We start from the raw sequence: 20,256 nt of genomic DNA, 5'->3' as shown, positions 1-20,256 counted from the left end.
AGGGTAGTATAGAGTAATGTAGGGAGTATAAGGTAGTGTAGTGTATTATAGAGTTATATAGGGAGTATAAGGTAGTGTGAGTAGTATAGAGTAATATAGGGAGTATAGGGTAGTGTAGGGTAGTATAGAGTAATATAGGGAGTATAGGGTAGTGTAGGGTAGTATAGAGTAATATAGGGAGTATAAGGTAGTGTAGGGTAGTATAGAGCAATATAGGGAGTATAAGGTAGTGTAGGGTAGTATAGAGCAATATAGGGAGTATAAGGTAGTGTAGGGTAGTATAGAATAATGTAGGCAGTATAAGGTAGTGTAGTGTATTATAGAGTTATATAGGGAGTATAAGGTAGTGTGAGTAGTATAGAGTAATATAGGGAGTATAAGGTAGTGTAGGGTAGTATAGAGCAATATAGGGAGTATAAGGTAGTGTAGGGTAGTATAGAGTAATGTAGGGAGTATAAGGTAGTGTAGTGTATTATAGAGTTATATAGGGATTATAAGGTAGTGTGAGTAGTACAGAGTAATATAGGGAGTATAGAGTAGTGTAGGGTAGTATAGAGTAATATAGGGAGTATAAGGTAGTGTAGGGTAGTATAGAGCAATATAGGAGTATAAAATAGTGTGAGTAGTGTAGAGTAATATAGTGAATAAAATGTAGTGTGAGTAGTATAGAGTAAAATAGGGAGTATAATGTAGTGTATGGTAGTATAGAGGAATAGGGGAGGTATAAGGTAGTGTAGGGTAGTAAAGGGAGTATAAGGTTTATTAGGTAAAATAGGGTGATATAAGAAGTTATAATAGGTGATATAAGGAGATATAAGGATATAATGAGTAATTTAGGGAAGTATAAAGTAAAATAGGGAGTGTAGGGTAGTATAGAGTAATATAAGGTACTATAGGAAGTAAAAATGTTGTATGTAGTATAGGGAGTGTAGGGCAGTATAGAGTGATATAAGGTACTATAGGGAGTAAAAATGTTGGGAGTATATGTAGTATAGGGAGTGTAGGGAGGAATCATTTGGCTTAAGGACAGTTCATTGTTGTCTATTCACTGTATGTTGAGCAGTTAAAGTAAAACTAATCAAACGAGTGAAATCATATTACTGGGCGTGGCGGACTTTTCACCGGTGATTTGGTATCAGTATCTATAACAATAATTGATCCATCTATTTCAATGTCAAGGCATTCTTTGAACTGGATGGAGTGAACATTGTGATAATGTGTGTGTGTGTGTGTGTGTGCTTAAGAGCAGTTCTGCTTGTGGCAGCTTTCACATGTGGTTGCCTCTTTCTCACACACATACACACACACACATGCACACACACACACTGTGTCTCTCTTCCTCTCTTACCCATCCCCCTCCTTCTCTCTCTTTTCTTTCTATTTGCTCATCTCAGCTGTATGGTATATTTAGCAACTGTGTGTGGCAGGAGGCACAGGGGCATCTGTGTGTGTGTGTGTGTGTGTGTGTGTGTGTGTTGAGGCAGAAACGCTTCCTCAAGCAGCCAGCTTTAGCATATGTTGTGACTCAGCCGGACATCTATGACCATGAAATAGTTGAGGATTCTGTAGAGTCATGCCCTCCACCCATCTGCACTCAGAAATGTATAGTGTGTGGGTTTGAGCTGGTATGTACATTAGGAATGTATAGCCATTATATTTTGTGTGAACAGAAGCATTGGGACACTTCCTGATCCATTGTTTCTACTGAAATTGAGTGTATTAAAAATAATTTATCCTGCTTTTGTTGGAGTAACTGTCTCTGCTGTCCAGAGAAGACTTTCTACTACGTTTCTGCTCTGAGGATCTGATTGCATTCAGCGACAAGAGCACTAGTGAGGTCAGGATGTCAGATTAGATGATCACTACAACTGCCCGGCTCGCCCCAAATGGTGCCAGTAGGTTTTAGTTTATCTGCTGACAAGCTTTGTGTGATGTGTGTGCACTTGCACATTTGTGTCAGCAATTGGTGCACCTCAAAGCAGCGAAATGCATTAATTATTCACAGTTATCATAAAGTTTTACCCACACGTGTATACATTGTGAGGTGTTATCTTGTGAGTGAATTGAACACTGTGCTCATGGCAAGGCCTAATGTGAATTATTAGTATAATAAGTTAGTATAGAGTAATATAGGGAATATAAGGTAGTGTAGGGTGGTATAGAGTAATATAGGGAGTATAAGGTAGTGTAGGGTAGTATAAAGTTATGTAGGGAGTATAAGGTAGTGTAGGGTAGTATAAAGTTATGTAGGGAGTATAAGGTAGTGTGAGTAGTATAGAGTAATATAGGGAGTATAAGGTAGTGTAGGGTGGTATAGACTAATTTAGGGACTAGGGGTGGGCAATATTATATCGTATACAATATATCGTGACACAGAAATATCATGATATTAAAAATCCATATCATGATAATAGGGCTGTTATGTGAATTATGGGAGTAGGAGAGAGGTCTAATAGTGGAAGCAGATGGATGGGCCATTTAATGTTCAATGTTGTGCAGGTATTTAATACTTCGTAATTCACAGTTTCACATGTGTACCGGGAATATGTCATAGTAGGCTAATATTACCACAGTGCATTGAGTTGTAATGAATGTGACCTATGGCATCTGGCTAGAATTGTACAGTATCAGTCAGTTTAGTTAATTGAATTGAATTTAGTAAACAAAAAGTGTTAAATAAACCAAAATTAAAACTTTACACTTTTTCATCCATATTAAAAGTTATATCTATTATATAAATATTATATTAAATTAATTTTATTCCAGTTATTGTTATACACATATAATTAATTATTTACATCATGATAATTGATGTCTAGAACAGAAAAATATTGCAATGTCAATTTTTTTTGCAATATCATGCAGCCTTACTACAAATGAGTCTAAATATTCCCATTCCCAAAAGATGTCAGATCAGGCTCAGACAGTGCCATGCCTCAAATACCAAATACCAGCCAATCTTGCCAACACATGCCATTAAAACAGGTATGTTACTGTAAATCAGCAGCGTGTTTTATTGTAATGTCAGTATTTTTCCCACCCTTACTGAACATCACCAGCAGTATGAGTTAATGATTGTATATCTTATCTCTGCTGTGCCAGTTTCACACATGGAGGGGGGCTGTGTGTGTGTGTGTGTGCCTGCAGGTTTGTCCAGCTGAAGAGCCTGAATTTGTCTCACAATCGACTGGGTGTGTTTCCTGAATCCGTGTGCGAGATCCCGACCCTGTCTGAACTCACGCTTTCCTGCAATGGACTCGGCTCCATTCCACCCCGCATCGGCAACCTCCAGAGGTCAGATCACTGAATCCATGCCCTGCACATTAACACAGCTTTCCTCAGTCCCCAGATGGTATCCACTTGTGCCCTATTCATGCAGAATGTACAGTTACAAGAAAGAGATGGGCAATATGACAATATTTTATTGTATATCATGATAGATTTTGTTATTGTGATGCACAGTACACTTCCATCAATCAATGAATCAACCTTTAGTTAATTGAGGGTGGCTCTCATTTACAATGTAGCCGAGCCAATAGACAGGAAAGGGATTTTAACAAATATATAAACAAATAAGAGGTAAGAAAAGTTAATAAAGGCAATAAAAATGATAAGAATGCAACTACAGATTAATAAATAAAACTAAGAACATGAAGGAGTAAAAAATAATAATATGCAACAACTAAAAACCATAAAAGAATAAAAAAAAACTATAAACAAAAGATTAAAAGACAGCTAAAACAAACCAAAATGTAAAAAGTTAACTAAAAACTAAATAATCATAAGTAAATAAGTAATCTATATTGTACATAGTATTGTGTGGATATTATTAGTGCTTAAAGAAGGCAAACCAACTGCACATTTCTTTTTTAAGAGGGTAATTAGAAATTCAGCACATTCAAAAATACACACTGTACTGTAAAAATGTTTTGTAATGTTGTGCAACAATAAAGCCCCTGGTACCACATTTAGGGGTGTAACTATGCACTCTGCTCACAATTCTGGATTCATAATTAGTTTTTTTGTAATATTTAAAATAATATACAAAAAAAATATAATACAAATATTTTTTATATTTCTTAGCTGTATAAACCATGCCAAATCTGCCTTATATAGTACTTTTTCTTGAGTGAAAGTATCATTGTATACTTAAGTCGATTTTAAGTCGTATCTTTAGTTTAAGTATTTCCATCTTTAGTGACCTGCATTTCAGATTAAAATATCTTATTTTGCACTCTATTACATTATCCAAAATCATTTTTTCCTTTTGGCTTGTGCAATAAGCAATGAGCATTGCAACACGCCCTTTACAGGATATAAGATAGAGCCCAATATCTACCAATGGCAACAAAAATAGCTTCTTTCCCCATAATGGAGAAATGGTTGATAGGTGATTATCCATTAGAAGGACTCTTGTATAACGATATGCAGGACGTTAGGCTCTGCAGAGCATTTCTGCCATGATAATGGGCTTTTTTCTAAAGACACATTAACCTACGTGTTCTCACTAGAGCCAATCCCCTGTCAAACTACCAGTTTTTCTTGCCTAATTGAGCCAGTGAGATGCATTAAGCTCGGCTGTGCTCGTTGTGCAACCCGATTAAATCAGGCTTAGAAATCAAACCGGTTTTAATACTCTCAGCTTGGCTTAAATCTTAGGAGGGTACTTAACACAAAGAGCATGACTGCAGTTTCACATCATCCAGCACACATCTTCCACATTTCTTATAGCGGGGTCACCGAGTCCGTCTGACCAGAGAGATTAATATGAGCCAGAATAAAGTGAGTTTGACATGTCTGTCTGTCTGTTGCCCAGCCTGCAGACACTCTGTCTGGACGGGAATCACTTGAGCGCCCTGCCAGAGGAGCTGGGCGGCCTGTCGCAGCTCTGTAGCCTGGGGCTCTCCTTTAACAACTTCCCCAACATCCCCGCTGTGCTGGAGAGGCTCTGTGCCGTGGACAAACTGGCCATGGCCGGGAACAGAGTGGACACACTGGAGCTCAGCAGCCTTCTGAGAATGAAGCACATCAAGAGCATTGATTTACGGTGAGCCGTCGGAAGCTATTTAATGTTTCTGTTTTATTTCTTGCTTTGATGTAATCTTTCATTTGCTGTCTCTGTCTCCATCCCCTCCATCCCATCCCTGCTCTTTCTCACTCTTTTAATATTTTTATCATTCTCTACATGCATCATAAAATAGAATCAATATGCACTCATCCAACATTATGACCACCTCCTTGTTTCTGTAGTTCTGTATCTGTTTCTCTGAATACCGTATTGCTCACACTGTAAGGCACACTTAAAATTGGCAGTGTTCCTTTTAATCCAGTGCGTCTTATGTATAAACATTACCAGTCAGGTTGTAAGGAGCAGTAAAGCCACTCCGCCAAATTGCTGTGTTATTCAGGAGTTTCAGTTTACTAGCCTTAGCATTAGCCGCTAACCGCCATTTCCCCGTTCAGAGGTGAGTATTATCGGCCTGTGGCCTGCTCCTTACTCCAGCTAGCACTGCTGAAGTAGCATTAGCATTATCCGCTATCCACATTCACTATTTCCCTGTTCCGAGGAAAGTATTATCACACTGTAGCCTGCTTCTAACCCTGGCTAGCACTGCTGGAGCAGCATTAGCATTATCCACTATACGCGGTCACTGTTTCCCTGTTCCAAGCGAAGTATTATCAGACTGTAGCCTGCTTCTAACCCCGGCTAGCACTGCTGGAGCGTTTAGCCGCTATTGCTCCAGCCTAGTGCTGGAGAAATTTGGGAATCTAAGCTTACTGTAAATAAACATATGCGCTTTACTCACCCAAATAAACAGTTTTTAGGAGATAAATGGGTGTAGATTCACACCCAGCGCTTGTTTGACTTTGTTTAGTTTTGTTTACTTAGCTTAGTTTTACTTAACTAAGTTAGCTACCCCCACTGGCGAGACCTGCTGAATTATAGGCTCCTGTTAAGTTTTGTGTGGTGGGTCACTATTCTCAGTGGATCAGATACAGCAGTGCTGCTGGAGTTTTTAAACACCTCAGTGTCACTGCTGAACTGAAAGCCATCCCCCATCATTGTAATGTGGTCAACATCCAGTTTTTCTGTGGGACTTTCTCAGTGGGACTTAAAATAAGTGATAATACTATTGATTGGTTTCAATTGGGCCTGTTCCGATAATTACATTATTGACTTATCAGAAGATTATTAAACATGACGTTGATCATTTTTGTCTTGGTTCCTCCTAAGGTTTCTTCCTCTTAGTGTAAGAAAGTTTTTTTCTTGCCACTGTTTTCAACACAATTATTGGCATCACTGTGGTACTCACTTATATGTAGCTTGGACCCATTTTCTCTGTAAAGCTGCATTGTGATAATGTTTGTTGTAAAAAACGCTATATAAACAAATGTTAATTGATTTTACTTGAACTGACGACCTCATTAATTAAGGGATTAATGGACAACTGTAACTTCTTTTTCATCGCAAGTCAAAAGTCATAATTCCTGTTTTTGGGGTTTCCTAAATATCAATATCTCCTAAGATATCCCCAGCACTACCAATAGTAAAGCAGGTTGTAATACATTATCTAGGATTTCTGTTAGTGCCAGAAAACAGACAAAATTACTTGTCAATTTCAAATAAAATGCTCCGCTCATCTCATCTGACCCACCCAATTTTATTTTTCTCTATTAACAATTTTTGATTCCCTTGGAGCTTTTAGTTTCAGGTTTTCCATCATATATCATGATCATGTGGCTCCGTTGTTCTGTTTGCTCTCTGTTCCTCACCTGGAGAGAAGAGTTATTCTCCATGTGGGATTGTGGATTTACTGGGACCTTGCTGCACCTGTGGTGGATGAGAGCGCCAGCCAGACTCATAAAGATGATTGGTGCTGCTGTTGGAATGGAGAGAGAGAGACAGACAGAGAGCACTCAGAAGAGAAGAGCAGAGAAGAGAGAAAGTGCCAGAGAGGAGGGTGGGGTAGAATCTGTATAACCTGGAAATGTCTACACTTGTGAAGTGTCTCACAGTAGATATCTAAATCTAGATTATATCCCATGCCTGTAGCACTGTGCAGCTTGATTTAGGGCGAGTCAGCGTGTTTTTGCTATAGTAACGACGGGAAAAGTATGCCTTCCACATCTCGAAATGCAAAAAAGGCATGCACTGATTTTCTTAATTAATCATGGGTGTGTTTTGATTGCAACGTGCAATAAACCAATCATGTCACATGCCATTTCCTTTAAGAGCCAGGTGCGCTCTGACTTTGGCAGATTGCTATTTTATCGGTGCAGCTACCTCAACGTATCCAACACTTCTCAGTAGAGGAATCTGACCTGCTTGTTCAACAGGCCTAAGAGAAGGTAGCAGCAAGCATTTGAAGTAGAATAATGACGTAGAATGTAGAATATAGTGACGTTGATTTAGAATGTTATTTTATTTTGTAGTCTGTTTATTGCTGATAAAAAAATAACAGGCACGTGCTATGGATATGCGGCTGTGTTGACAATTAACTGCCAAGATAGCAATGAACGTCTAACTGTTGCCAACTGTCTAGGTTGTATTCAGTCAGTGGAGCACCTGTGTTTTCCTTTGCCAAGATACGCCAGAAATTTACCTGAACACACCTCACTTCCAGACCACCACTCCTATCATCGAAGATATATTCACAAGCACTGTTATTATTTGAACGACATAGGCAGAAGGTATGAAAATAGACTGTTGGCAGGGTGTAAGATAGCAATGAACATCACAGTGCACCGTGCACAGGGTGTAAGATAGGGCTCATGGTCTTTGAAGTTTAAAGTATACTAATTCTAGTACAAATAGGCATGCCAGGTTTAAAACTCTGAGGCAGTGTGTGCCCACATATATACAATGTTCAGTCTGTTGGTACATTTTTTGTATTCCAGGCTGAATGGACTCCACTGTATAAAAGGCGAGACTCTGGAACCCATCAAGCATCTCACCCAGCTGGACCTGAGGGACAACCGGCTGACCTCACTGGACCTGAGTGCTGCCTGCAACCTGGAGACCCTGCAGTGCCAGCGCAACCAGCTGGGGTCGCTCACACTTAGCGGCTTTACGCTGCGGTCTCTTCATGCCAACAACAACCGTGAGTAAAGCCCTGACACATATGCCTATTTTTGTAGATTTTGAGATTACTACATACAAATGGAAATTCTCCAAAGTTACCTGAAATAAACCATTTCTACATTGACTTCCATTGAAAGTTAAGAAGGTTTTGTCTCTCCTGTAAATTTGCTGTTTTCGAGATACTTGTTTTTCATTGGACGACGGCAATATGTTATGTAGTGTAGCTACACAGATTAAAAATGTACACAGAGAGTGCTAAGATCAAGTTTGCTCAACTAATATTACTATACTAGTCCTGTACATCTTGTATCTTTAAGCAGGTTGATAAAAAAAACCTGGTACCAATTATGATAAGTGATGTTGATCTCCAATCCTTGCTGAGCCTAGCTGCTGAATATTTTATTAATATTGTGGCTTTAACACTGTTGAGAACAGCAGTTAGCATCATGGCTAACAGGCTTCAACTTTGCAGAGGTCAGATGCTATGTCTGTTAGCATGTTGGTTCCATCTTTGCTGAGTCTGCTATATTTGAGTCACTTTCATATGCGGTCCTTGAACAGATATGTATCCAATAAGTGTGCATATGACATGAATGTGAATGGCCAGATTGGATTTTGTGCTTCATTTTTCTGTATGTATGCACTTTAGGAAGGTCTGTTCACTTGGTGGCCATCTTTGCATCTTTATCATAATTAATGGACAAGACCATGATAGTCTGAATATCATATTACCATTTCAAAAACATGTTTTTAAATCAATGAGATCCGAAGGCGATGAAGTGCATGGCTTAGCTTCAAAAACATCAAAGATGTGTTGAAGAAGACGAAGGACATTATGCTGCAAGCTCATCTATTTAACTCTACCAGGTCTACCAGTACTCAACTATGGCTGTGAAGTGGGGACTACACGATAAACCAGCATCAGCATTTGGCATTAAATTGCTTCAAGGACCACCATCCATTTAGGTGGCCAAAAGGACAACCCACAAAGTTCATAAAGGACAAGTTGACAGGAACTGAATAAACAGAATACACAAATGGCTGAAATGCTTACATTGATGTTTGTAAACTTTCAATTGAATAAAGCTCTTAATTGACCTAAAATCGCAGTTAAAATTTGCTTAATAACATTATGATTAATTAGTAGTGTTTGCCTTAGTACCTGCATAAAACCCTGATGTTTTTGCTTTGTTCTGGCTGCTGTGTTTGCACAGATCTCCACATTGATCTGGGCTTCTACACTAGTATGCCATCCCTCCTCTGTTCATGGCTGATTGGCTCTTTTTGTTAAAGAGAGGGATTTAGTTTGTATACAGACACCATGTTGAGCAAACATTTCCAGTCATATTTTAATCACAGACCGCATATCAGTGTGTGCATATCGCATACATATTGTTTCAGAGACAGAAATAATTGGAATTGATTAATGAGACTCAGTTTTTGACACATTAAAACTGTTGTGAATTTGGAACGTTGTACTGACCTGCGGTATCTTTAACCCTAGGTCTCGCTACAGTGAACATCTATCCAGTTCCCAACCAGTTGACGCACATGGACCTGTCATGGTAAGTTAAAGTCCAGCTCCTGGTAATGGCATGTTTTGATATGTGGTTGTCATTTTTGACAAATTCTCAATATACGGCAGACAAGCCATTCAACCTGCAGTTGTGGACATAATGACTTTTTGTTGATTTGATAGGAATCTTCTGGAATATCTGCCTGACTGGGTGTGTGACAGCAGGAAGATTGAGGTGCTGGACGTCTCTCATAATCTGCTTCTAGAGCTACCTGCAAGGTCAGGGGGAGTGTGTTTGTATGTGTTTAAAGTCCTGAACTGTCTGGCCTGTGGTTCTTCCCCTCCGTTGCTGTTTTTCAGTGCCTGCAATTTCTGTTCATTTATTTGACAGTGCATCACATTATTATGATTTATATTGGTCAGAAAAAGCGTCTGTCCAGATTCGGGAGGTAGACGAGGGCACTGCCTGTCGTCGGTCGAATGATCAGGTGGCTCCTCTGGCTGTCTGGGTGAAAGTATTGAGATGCAAGTGTCACAGGGATGAATGTACTGCTGTTTTCATCTAATTCCTCATTGACAGCAGAGCCATTTGCATGTGAATGTGTTTTCAAATGAGATAACGTACCAGCTGGATGCTGGTGCCCTATTTGGGATTTTGTTCTGGGACATTGCTCTGTTTCTTTTTTTCCCTTGACGCTTGTATTGTGCTGTGTTGGCATTTTTGGGCTGATCGATTTGTTTGGTCATTTTTCATATTTAATGCCTGTTCAGTTGTAGAAGTGATTATTAAATGCATTGCTCTAGCCAATGGTATCTCCCTGTCACTTTAGACATCTCTCTCTTTCTCTCTGTCTCTCTCTCTTTAGGCTGCTCAGTGGTCTGAGTCTGCGGAAGCTACTGGCTGGCAGTAATGCACTGCAGAGACTGCCTGACCTACTTGACCACATCCCACTGGAAGCCCTCGACCTGCAGCACAACAAGCTTGGCGAGCTCCCGGAGAGCTTCTTCTACAAGGCCTTAAAGTAGGTCATTCCTTCACTCTTGTCCTGTACACCCTTCTTCTGTTCTCTGCCTGTTATTGGTAAACTCTCTGCCTATTGGCCTGTTTATTAAGGATACACCAAATATTTGGCGTCCAAGAATATTTGGAAACCAAATTATTCAGCCAAAAATTAGCTGGGGAACCCTGGATGAGTTGGGGATGTGTGGGATGAGTTGGGGACAAGTTATGGATGAGATAGAGATGTGTTTAGGAGCTGGGGATAAGTTGGAGAGTTGGGGAGCTGCAGATAAATTGTGGAGGAGTTAGGGAGTTGTGGATAAGTTGGGGAGCAGGGGGTGCGTTGGGGAGCTGGAAAAGATTGGCAGAACTGAGGATGAGTTAAGGATTGGTTGGGGATGAGTTGTTGGAGAGCTGGGGATGAGTTGGGGAGATGGGGATGAGTTGTCGAGCTGAGGATGAGTTAGGGAGCTGGAGGTGAGTTTTGGATGAGTTGTTGGAGAGCTAGGAAAATGCTAGGGAGCTGGGGATGAGTTGGGGAACTGGGGATGAGTTGGGAGGCTGGGATGAGTTGGGAAGCTGGGAATCATTTGGGGAACTGGGGATGAGTTGCAGAATTGGGAATGAGTTGGGGAGGAGTTGGGGAGCTGGGAATGAGGTAGGAATGACCTGGGGAGCTAGGAATCGGTTGGGGAACTGGGGATGAGTTGGGGATGTGTTGCAGAGTTGGGGATGAGTTGTGGATCTGGGGATATGTTGGGGGGCAGGGGATGAGTTATGGATGAGTTGAGGGAGGCAAGGAAGGCGATGGATGAGTAGTTTGCTCTATTTGCTTTGGTCCAAGTCAGTTAGTGAGTTTGTAAACATGGGTACCTTTTACTTGGTTTGTTTTTGGTTCTCTCTTTGTGCTTATTTCTGTACAGTTTTAAGGTGGAGCAACATCAGGGTCTCTCTCTTGCTCTGTCTTTTTCTCTTCCTCTTTATCTCTCTCTCTTTCTCACCTTCCTTCACCCTCTTTTTCTCACAGCCCTTTCTTTCTCCTCTCCTCCCTCTCTAACAGATGCTAAAAGCACGGCAGCTGTGTTTCTCTCTCTCTCTCTACCCTCTGGGCCTGTGGCTCTGAAGTGTGCTCCACTGCCCTTTTGCAGCACCAACAGAACACACACATGCATAGGCAGCAGCAGCCCAGAAAACAGCACTAGGCCTCTGTCTGATCTGTAGATAAAGCTAGTTGTCCTGGGATTATTACTGGAGTATAATGTACTTTCAAACCACCAGAGATCTCCCACGACTGAATGGAAGCAAGTAAACCCAGGGTGTGGTGATGTAACATGAGCTAGACCAGCAGCTTGTCCATTTTCTTGTGGGCTGAATTACGGGTCAGCCTTGAAGGAATCAAAACTGATGCCCGAGTTGTTTAGATCTCTGGGTGTTTTAGAGCATCTCGTTGCCTCTGCCAGGATATTTCCCTCTCTAAGTGTTTTCAGATAGCCTCCATTAAAGTGATGCATGCCTATCGATTTTCCCATCCGTTTCATCCTGAGATGCTTGCTAAGAAGACATCATAAAGACATTATAAATCATAGATCATTATAACCTACACATTTATTGCTCAGATGTTGTGCATCAGAAAAATATTAATCCATATTATTATACATGATGTTAACACTTCTGTGTGGTGTTTTTTTTGTGTTTGTGTGTTTTTTCCCCTCCTAGCTTAAAATACCTGAATGTGTCTGCCAATGCACTGGAGACAATCCCCCCAAGCAGCCAATCAGAGGAGAGCTTGAGCACTCTTCAGGAGCTGTACCTCACAGGGAACAACCTGAATGAGAACTGCGCCACCCTGCTGGTGGGACATCAGAACCTGCGGGTCTTACATATGGCCTATAACCAGCTGCTGTCGTTCCCTGCAAGGTATTGGTGAATCTTATATTCGTAGGCTTTAGAAAAATAACTATGAATAGTCATTTAAAAAAGAGATTGTGATTTTTATAATCTGAGGATAAGTAGTAGTTCTGCACAATATTTTAAAATATCCATTTTACTGGAAAACAGTGGAAAAATCTTAATTTGAAAGTGAGTCTGTATATAAAAAAAAGATAATTTCAAGTCAGTTTGGAGCATCATAAAGTAAACTGAATGGCCAAAGAAATGGTCACACAAACGCACTAATATTTGGTTTGACCACTTTTACCTTTGAACACGGCACGCATTCGCTGTGACATCGTTTCCACAAACTTCTGCAATGTCACAACATTTATTTCTGTCCAGAGTTGCGCAAAGTCTTCTCTCCAGCACATCACAAAGATTCTCAATATGGTTCAGATCTGGACAAATCCATGTGTGAAAATAATGATCTCATACTTCCTGAACCCTGCACTCTTTCACATATGCCCGTGCAATGAGTGAAGAACAAATCCATAGATGGAATAACCTGGTCTATATTCTGTATATTCAGGTAGTCAGCTGACTTAATTCTTTGGGCACATACTGTTGCTGAACCTAAACCTGCAGACCAACTGCAGAAACCCCAGATCACAGCCCCGCCCCCACAGGCTTGTACAGTAGCACTAGGCACGATGGGAGCATCACTTCAACCACACCTCTTTTTACCCTGATGCTCCATCACTCTGAAATAGGATAAATCTGGACTCATCAGACCTTAACATGCCCTTCTTTCATTCCAAGTCCAATCTTTATGATTTCTAGCAAACAGAAGTTGTTTTGACAGTTAGACTCACTGATGAGAATTTTTTTAAGGCTACACAGCTGTTTAGTCCCAAAAAAAGCTCTTACTTTTACTATTAAAGGAGAACTGACTTTTGGTGTAGTAAAACTATCACTATCATTCAGGTTTATTTTTTTGACCACATTCCTTCCTAGAAGATGATGCTTCTTCCACTGTCCTCCACTTTTTAAAGCTAAATCATAATCACACATGCAGTATTATCCAATGGGAGGCTCTTACCCATTTGCTTAATTAAATCTAGGTGGTTACCTTTTTGCCCAGGCGTATGTGTATATATATGTAAAGAAGAAATACCTGATTTAGTCAGATATGTTAAAAAGTAAAAGACAAATGTAAGGATTTTGCTTGGAAGCAATAATTGGCATAACTTATGTAAAAGGGATATTACTAACCAGCTAGTAATCTTTTATTTTTGTCACTGTGTGTGTTTTCTCAGTAAGCTCAGTAAGCTGGAGTTGCTTGAAGAGCTGAATCTGAGCGGGAACAAGCTGAAGACTATCCCCTCCACTGTGTCCAGCTGTAAAAGGCTGCATACCCTCATCGCACACTCCAATCACATCAGTGTCTTCCCTGAGGTTCTTAACCTGCCTGAGATAAAGGTAATGTGTGATGCAAGTCTATATCAAACAATATTACATGAATTAATACTGGTAGGTACTTACGTTTATCAGAGACTATTATAGGTGTGTGTGTTTATTATTTGGGTATTAAAGCATGCCTTAAAAGTGCCTGAAAAGGAATTAATGCTAAAGGCCATATGTGTATTGTTTTGTCTTTTTCCATTTCTAGCTGGTGGACGTGAGCTGCAATGAACTCACAGAGATCCTGCTCCCCGATTCTCTACCTGCCACACTACAAGAGCTGGACCTGACGGGCAACAGCAGCCTTATGCTGGAGCACAAAACCCTCAACCTCTTCAGGTATGCCTTGAGATTACCCTTAGCTTTGCACTAATCACCTGTCTGTCCTGTTGAAAACAAAATATGCTGTATAAATGTGTAAACCGTGTACAAACAGTGCTGTAAAAATGTTTGCCCCATTACAGTTTTTTTTAGTTTTTGCTTTTAGTTTTTACATTTTCAGATTATCTAACAAACCTTAAGATCAGACAAAGATAACCTAAGTAAATACTTTTTCATTTATTAAAGGAAAAAAATGATTCAAACAAATCTGGCCCCATGTATAATTAATTAACTGTGATTAACTACATTTTTGGAAAGCTAAGATTAATTTCACTACCCACATCCAGGCCAGGTTACTGCCAGACTTACTTGGGTTCTGCAGCAGGACAATGACCCTTAGCACACCAGCAGGTCCACCTCTGAAGTTTTTGGAGCAGCCTACTCAAGTATTAAGCCTACTTTTAAACAGGCTGTTTATGCTAAAAAAAACATCCAATGTGTCTGAATTAAAACAAATCTGTAAAGAAGAGTGGTACAAAATTCCTCCACAAAGCTGTGAAAGACTCATTACCAGTTATCGGTAAAGTTTGATGGCAGTTGTTGCTGCCATCAAGGGTGGCACGACCAAGTTATTAGGTTTAGGAGGCAAATACTATTTCATGAATAAATTAAATTATCATTTAAAAACTGCTTTTTATATTTACTCAGGTCTGATATTAAAATGTGTTTGTTAGTCTGAAAATGTAAGTTTAATAAACAAAAGCAAAAACAAAAGAAATCTGTAGGGAAGCAAATACTTTTTCCCAGCACTGTGTTTGTAGGTCAGTTTAAATGTAGTTTAAACTGCAGTTTAAATGCTCTGGGTAAATGTAACTGTGATTAATTGATTTGTTTGTCTACATCATATTGAGTAGAGCTACACACATCAAACATGATTATGTTTAAATTCCCTTCTCCATCACTTTTTTATCTTATCAGTCATATAACTACTCTGAAACTGGATCAGAAGCCATCCCTGTCTGCAGGAGACTCACAGGGGACATCTACACTGTGGGATCATGGCTACGCTGAGATGAGCGGCCAGAGGAACAAGTAAGCAGCAACGAAACATCAAACATACAGAGCTGTTTTTCAAATGATTTAAAATCTCTCACTCTATAATTTGTTGTACTGCTCTCCATAAAAAAGATATATATGCCAATGAGCTCATGCATATTAATGACCAGTGTTAAGATTGGATACAGTTACAGGTACATGTTTAGCCAAATTCGCTTTGAGCAAATTGCACAATTCTGAGTTTACTGTTGTCCTTGTTTTCTGAAACTTAGGCTAAAAGATGTAGGCTAATAAGAAATATTGACAAAAGGATTCACACACAATTTGTGCTCCCCTTAAAATCAACTCAGAGCAGTAGACTGCATTTAAACTGAATGCTTCCTTTGGGTGTAAAGCACATATTAAATCTTTAATGAGACATTCATGCAATGGGCTCCCCCTCAGAGGGGCCGGACTTCTGATCTGTCTCTGTGATTAGTATCGGATGTCTCTTTTCTCTGCTCTGCTTACATCAGTGAAGGCAGCTATGTGTATATTGTTTGGGAGTGAAAGAAGAGTTATTTTGATGTACACTGCCCTCCAAAAGTATTGCAACAGTCCCTTTTTTCTGCTGTAGACTGAAAAAATTGGGGTTGACCTTAAAAGAAAATGTCAAAAAATCAACATTTCAGCTTTTATTTCCAGGTATTCACATTTGTGACATTAGTGAAGATTAACTAGCCCCTTTCCAGAAGAAGCCATGCAAGCCCAAGCCATGTCATTACCTTCACTGTCTTTCAATTTAATTAAATTCAATGTGTTTTTTTTATAGTGATGCAGGGTTGTAAAGTACAATGAAACACTATTAAGCTAGATCTCTAGTGCAGACAAAAACAGTGTAAGACAGAGCACATTTTACAGATACATTTTATATAGTCCATGTAGTGTATATTGAGTAGAGGTAGGTTGATTAAAGTACAGAGTACATACATGTGATATAATTAAAGTACAAAGTGAATACAATCTCTGTGCTGGAGCAATCAAACAGGCCTACCTATTCAAAATACATCTGTTAGTTAGTACACCAGTGACGACTTTCTTCTTCAAGACATTTCAAAAGGTTGTTCTGGCCATGGACAATATTTGTGCTATAACTCTGATTAATTTTCCATCTACTCTCCACTTCACAATTTCTTGTTTTATCGCATAGACAGCATAGATGTAGACTTTCAACGCTGCTTATTGTTCAAATAATCAATGTAACAGGACACACCTGGGCAACAAAAAAACCCTGACACTCACATGTTCCAAAACTTTTGCTTACAAGATAAATGGGTTGGTTCCAGATATGTTTAGTAAGGAATTAGAAGTACTTTCTTAAGTACTTACACTACCGTTCAAAAGTTTGGGGTCACTCAAACAATTTTGTGTTTTCCATGAAAAGTCACACTTATTCACCACCATACGTTGTGAAATGAATAGAAAATAGAGTCAAGACATTGACAAGGTTAGAAATAATGATTTGTATTTGAAATAACATTGTTTTTACATCAAACTTTGCTTTCATCAAAGAATCCTCCATTTGCAGCAATTACAGCATTGCACACCTTTGGCATTCTAGCTGTTAATTTGTTGAGGTAAGCTGGAGAAATTGCACCCCACGCTTCTAGAAGCAGCTCCCACAAGTTGGATTGGTTGGATAGGCACTTCTGGCGTACCATACGGTCAAGCTGCTCCCACAACAGCTCAATGGGGTTCAGATCTGGTGACTGCGCTGGCCACTCCATTACCAATAGAATACCAGCTGCCTGCTTCTGCTGTAAATAGTTCTTGCACAATTTGGAGGTGTGTTTAGGGTCATTGTCCTGTTGTAGGACGAAATTGGCTCCGATCAGGCGCTGTCCACTGGGTATGGCATGGCGTTGCAAAATGGAGTGATAGCCTTCCTTATTCAGAATCCCTTTTACCCTGTACAGATCTCCCACCTTACCAGCACCAAAGCAACCCCAGACCATCACTTTACCTCCACCATGCTTAACAGATGGCGTCAGGCATTCTTCCAGCATCTTTTCATTTGTTCTGCGTCTCACAAACGTTCTTCTTTGTGATCCAAACACCTCAAACTTGGATTCATCCGCCCACAACACTTTTTTCCAGTCTTCCTCTGTCCAATGTCTGTGTTCTTTTGCCCATCTTAATCTTTTTCTTTTATCAGATATGGCTTTTTCTTTGCCACTCTGCCCTGAAGCCCAAAATCCCGCAGCCGCCTCTTCACTGTAGATGTTGACACTGGTGTTTTGCGGGTACTATTTAATGAAGATGCCAGTTGGGGACCTGTGAGGCGTCTGTTTCTCAAACTAGAGACTCTAATGTACTTATCTTCTTGCTTAGTTGTGCAACGCGGCCTCCCACTTCTTTTTCTACTCTGGTTAGAGCCTGTTTGTGCTGTCCTCTGAAGGGAGTAGTACACACCGTTGTAGGAAATCTTCAATTTCTTAGCAATTTCTCGCATGGAATAGCCTTTATTTCTAAGAACAAGAATAGACCTGTCGAGTTTCAGATGAAAGTTCTCTTTTTCTGGCCATTTTGAGCGTTTAATTGACCCCACAAATGTGATGCTCCAGAAACTCAATCTGCTCAAAGGAAGGTCAGTAGCTTCTGTAATGAGCTAGACTGTTTTCAGGTGTGTGAACATGATTGCACAAGGGTTTTCTAATCATCAATTAGCCTTCTGAGCCAATGAGCAAACACATTGTACCATTAGAACACTGGAGTGATAGTTGCTGGAAATGGGCCTCTATACACCTATGTAGATATTGCACCAAAACCAGACATTTGCAGCTAGAATAGTCATTTACCACATTAGCAATGTACAGAGTGTATTTGTTTGAAGTTAGGACTAGTTTAAAGTTATCTTCATTGAAAAGTACAGTGCTTTTCCTTCAAAAATAAGGACGTTTCAATGTGACCCCAAACTTTTGAACGGTAGTGTAAGTATTAAAATACTAGATCTGTTTCTACTGGCGTATTATTTTTTCTCCTATTCCACTTTTACTTTACTACATATTTTGGATGAGTTTAATACTTTTACTCCAATACATTTTTATGTGCTGCACATTGCTATTTACAATATTTTATAAAAATGTTAGGAATCATTCTAAACCCACATTATCACTAAAGCCAGAACGGAAGATGCTCTGCACTTTCACCAGGTTTGATATATCATTGAGTAAAGCAAGCGATCAAGCTGATCTTATAAGACGATCTCGCTGCTCCAGTTCTGCCTTTAGCACTGCTAACTTTCCATTGAGTCATGTAATAACTATAAAAGTACTGTACTTTTACTTAAAATTTTGAATAATTTAGTACTTCATTGAAGTGTGGAGCATACATAACACTTCTACTTCAGTCACTTTTTTGATAGAGCACTTTTAGTACCTTAAACATACAGAAAGTGCTATCTTCTTAACTGTGCATCAGATTCCAGTAAATACCTGGACATAAAATCTAAAATGTTAATCTTTTGTCTTATATTCATATTTCTGTGTCAAACCCAATTGTTTTTAGTCTACAGCAGAAATAAAGAGATGAGGGGACGGGAGTGTAGTATGTTTTTTTGAGAAAAGCTCAAGGCTCTGCTGTTTCTCCTTGCAGGTTATGTGTCTCTGTGCTGGCAGTGGACCGTTTTGGGGACAGCATGGAGGCGGCTTATGCAATCTTTGATGGCGACCGCAATGAGGAAGTACCACGGCTCCTCCAGTGCACCATGGGAGATGTGCTGGCTGAGGAGATCCAGCACAGCAGTGTGGACAGTGTGTATATGTGCAACACTTTCCTCACCTCACATAGGTGTGTCTCTCTCACACACACACACACACACACACACACACACAGAAATACAGGGTGCATGATCTGTGCATCAGGGGTGTGCCATATCATATTGTACTCAATAATATCACCAACATTTTTTAATATTGTGAATGATATTATACCCTGAGGAGTGCAGTGATTTTGTGCATCTTATAAACTATATGGACAAAAAGTTTGGGACACCTGTTCATTTATTGTTTCTTCCAAAATCAGGGGTATTAAAAAAAGAGTTAATTTTGCTTTTGTTGGAGTAACTGTCCTTACAATTCAGGACTAGATTTTGGAGCATTGCTGTTAGGATTTGATTGTATTTAGCACCAAAATATTAAGTAAGGTCAGGCATGGTACCAACACATTGATTAGAAGGGTTGTCCACAAACATTTGGACATATAGCTTTATATACTATAAAGTGGTTTATTCAATACATTGTTCTTAATTGGGCCTCTTATCTCCCCTATCTAATGCACAGAAAGCTGGGGATGGCTGGACAGAAGCTGGGGGCGTCAGGTCTGCTCTGTTACATTCACCACGAGTCCTCAGAGCCAGGCAGCTACTTCAGCCTGACAGTTGCCAATGTCGGCACCTGTCAGGCAGTGCTGTGTCGTGATGGCCAGCCGCTGGCCCTGTCCAAGGTCTTTAGCCTAGAGCAGAGTGCCGATGAAATGGAAAGGGTCAAAACTGCCAAGGCTATTATCACTGAGGTAGGATATGGTGTTTTTAACACTTATGATGAGGATCTTAAACGATGGGAACGGTGGGTACTAAGCACTGCAGAAGTACAGCAGCAGGACCCGAAGGAAGGATAAAAGAATCACGTTGAGACTGTTTTTAGAGCTAAATAAGCAGTGATTTTCTGTTGTTACCACTTTAAATTTAACGGTGCAGTTCTGGACGGGTAATCACAGACGGTCTCAGCTGGAGCTGAGCCGGAGTATTATATTATAGTTGTTATAATTAAAATAATACTTTAGTTGTGTGTTTTTAGAAATAAATGTAGGCTATTTTAAGCAGTAAGATGACTCCAGAGAACAGGCAGTGAGGAGGCCAATCTTGGGAGACCTGTTCCTGTGCTATTGCTGTCTAAGTAAATAAAAGCA

At 39.9% G+C, this 20,256-nt stretch overlaps 1 protein-coding gene across 2 annotated transcripts in view; it reads left to right on the top strand.

Moving 5' to 3' along the window:
- Nucleotides 1–20,256, top strand: part of phlpp2 (PH domain and leucine rich repeat protein phosphatase 2) — a 69,779-nt gene that overhangs the window by 34,869 nt on the left and 14,654 nt on the right. For both annotated transcript variants that reach the window (XM_022670087.2, XM_022670088.2), the window contains exons 7-18: nucleotides 3,148–3,294; nucleotides 4,817–5,047; nucleotides 7,900–8,102; nucleotides 9,588–9,648; nucleotides 9,783–9,878; nucleotides 10,466–10,621; nucleotides 12,316–12,516; nucleotides 13,788–13,950; nucleotides 14,141–14,271; nucleotides 15,232–15,345; nucleotides 18,943–19,137; nucleotides 19,629–19,860. In XM_022670087.2, coding sequence (XP_022525808.2) covers nucleotides 3,148–3,294; nucleotides 4,817–5,047; nucleotides 7,900–8,102; nucleotides 9,588–9,648; nucleotides 9,783–9,878; nucleotides 10,466–10,621; nucleotides 12,316–12,516; nucleotides 13,788–13,950; nucleotides 14,141–14,271; nucleotides 15,232–15,345; nucleotides 18,943–19,137; nucleotides 19,629–19,860 — 1,930 coding nt within the window. The remainder of the gene's footprint in view (nucleotides 1–3,147; nucleotides 3,295–4,816; nucleotides 5,048–7,899; nucleotides 8,103–9,587; nucleotides 9,649–9,782; nucleotides 9,879–10,465; nucleotides 10,622–12,315; nucleotides 12,517–13,787; nucleotides 13,951–14,140; nucleotides 14,272–15,231; nucleotides 15,346–18,942; nucleotides 19,138–19,628; nucleotides 19,861–20,256) is intronic.

Source organism: Astyanax mexicanus, chromosome 16, assembly GCF_023375975.1.
Source record: "Astyanax mexicanus isolate ESR-SI-001 chromosome 16, AstMex3_surface, whole genome shotgun sequence".
NCBI lineage: Eukaryota > Metazoa > Chordata > Actinopteri > Characiformes > Acestrorhamphidae > Astyanax > Astyanax mexicanus.
Note: the sequence above shows the minus strand (reverse complement) of the source record. Positions and strands in the feature narration are given on the sequence as shown.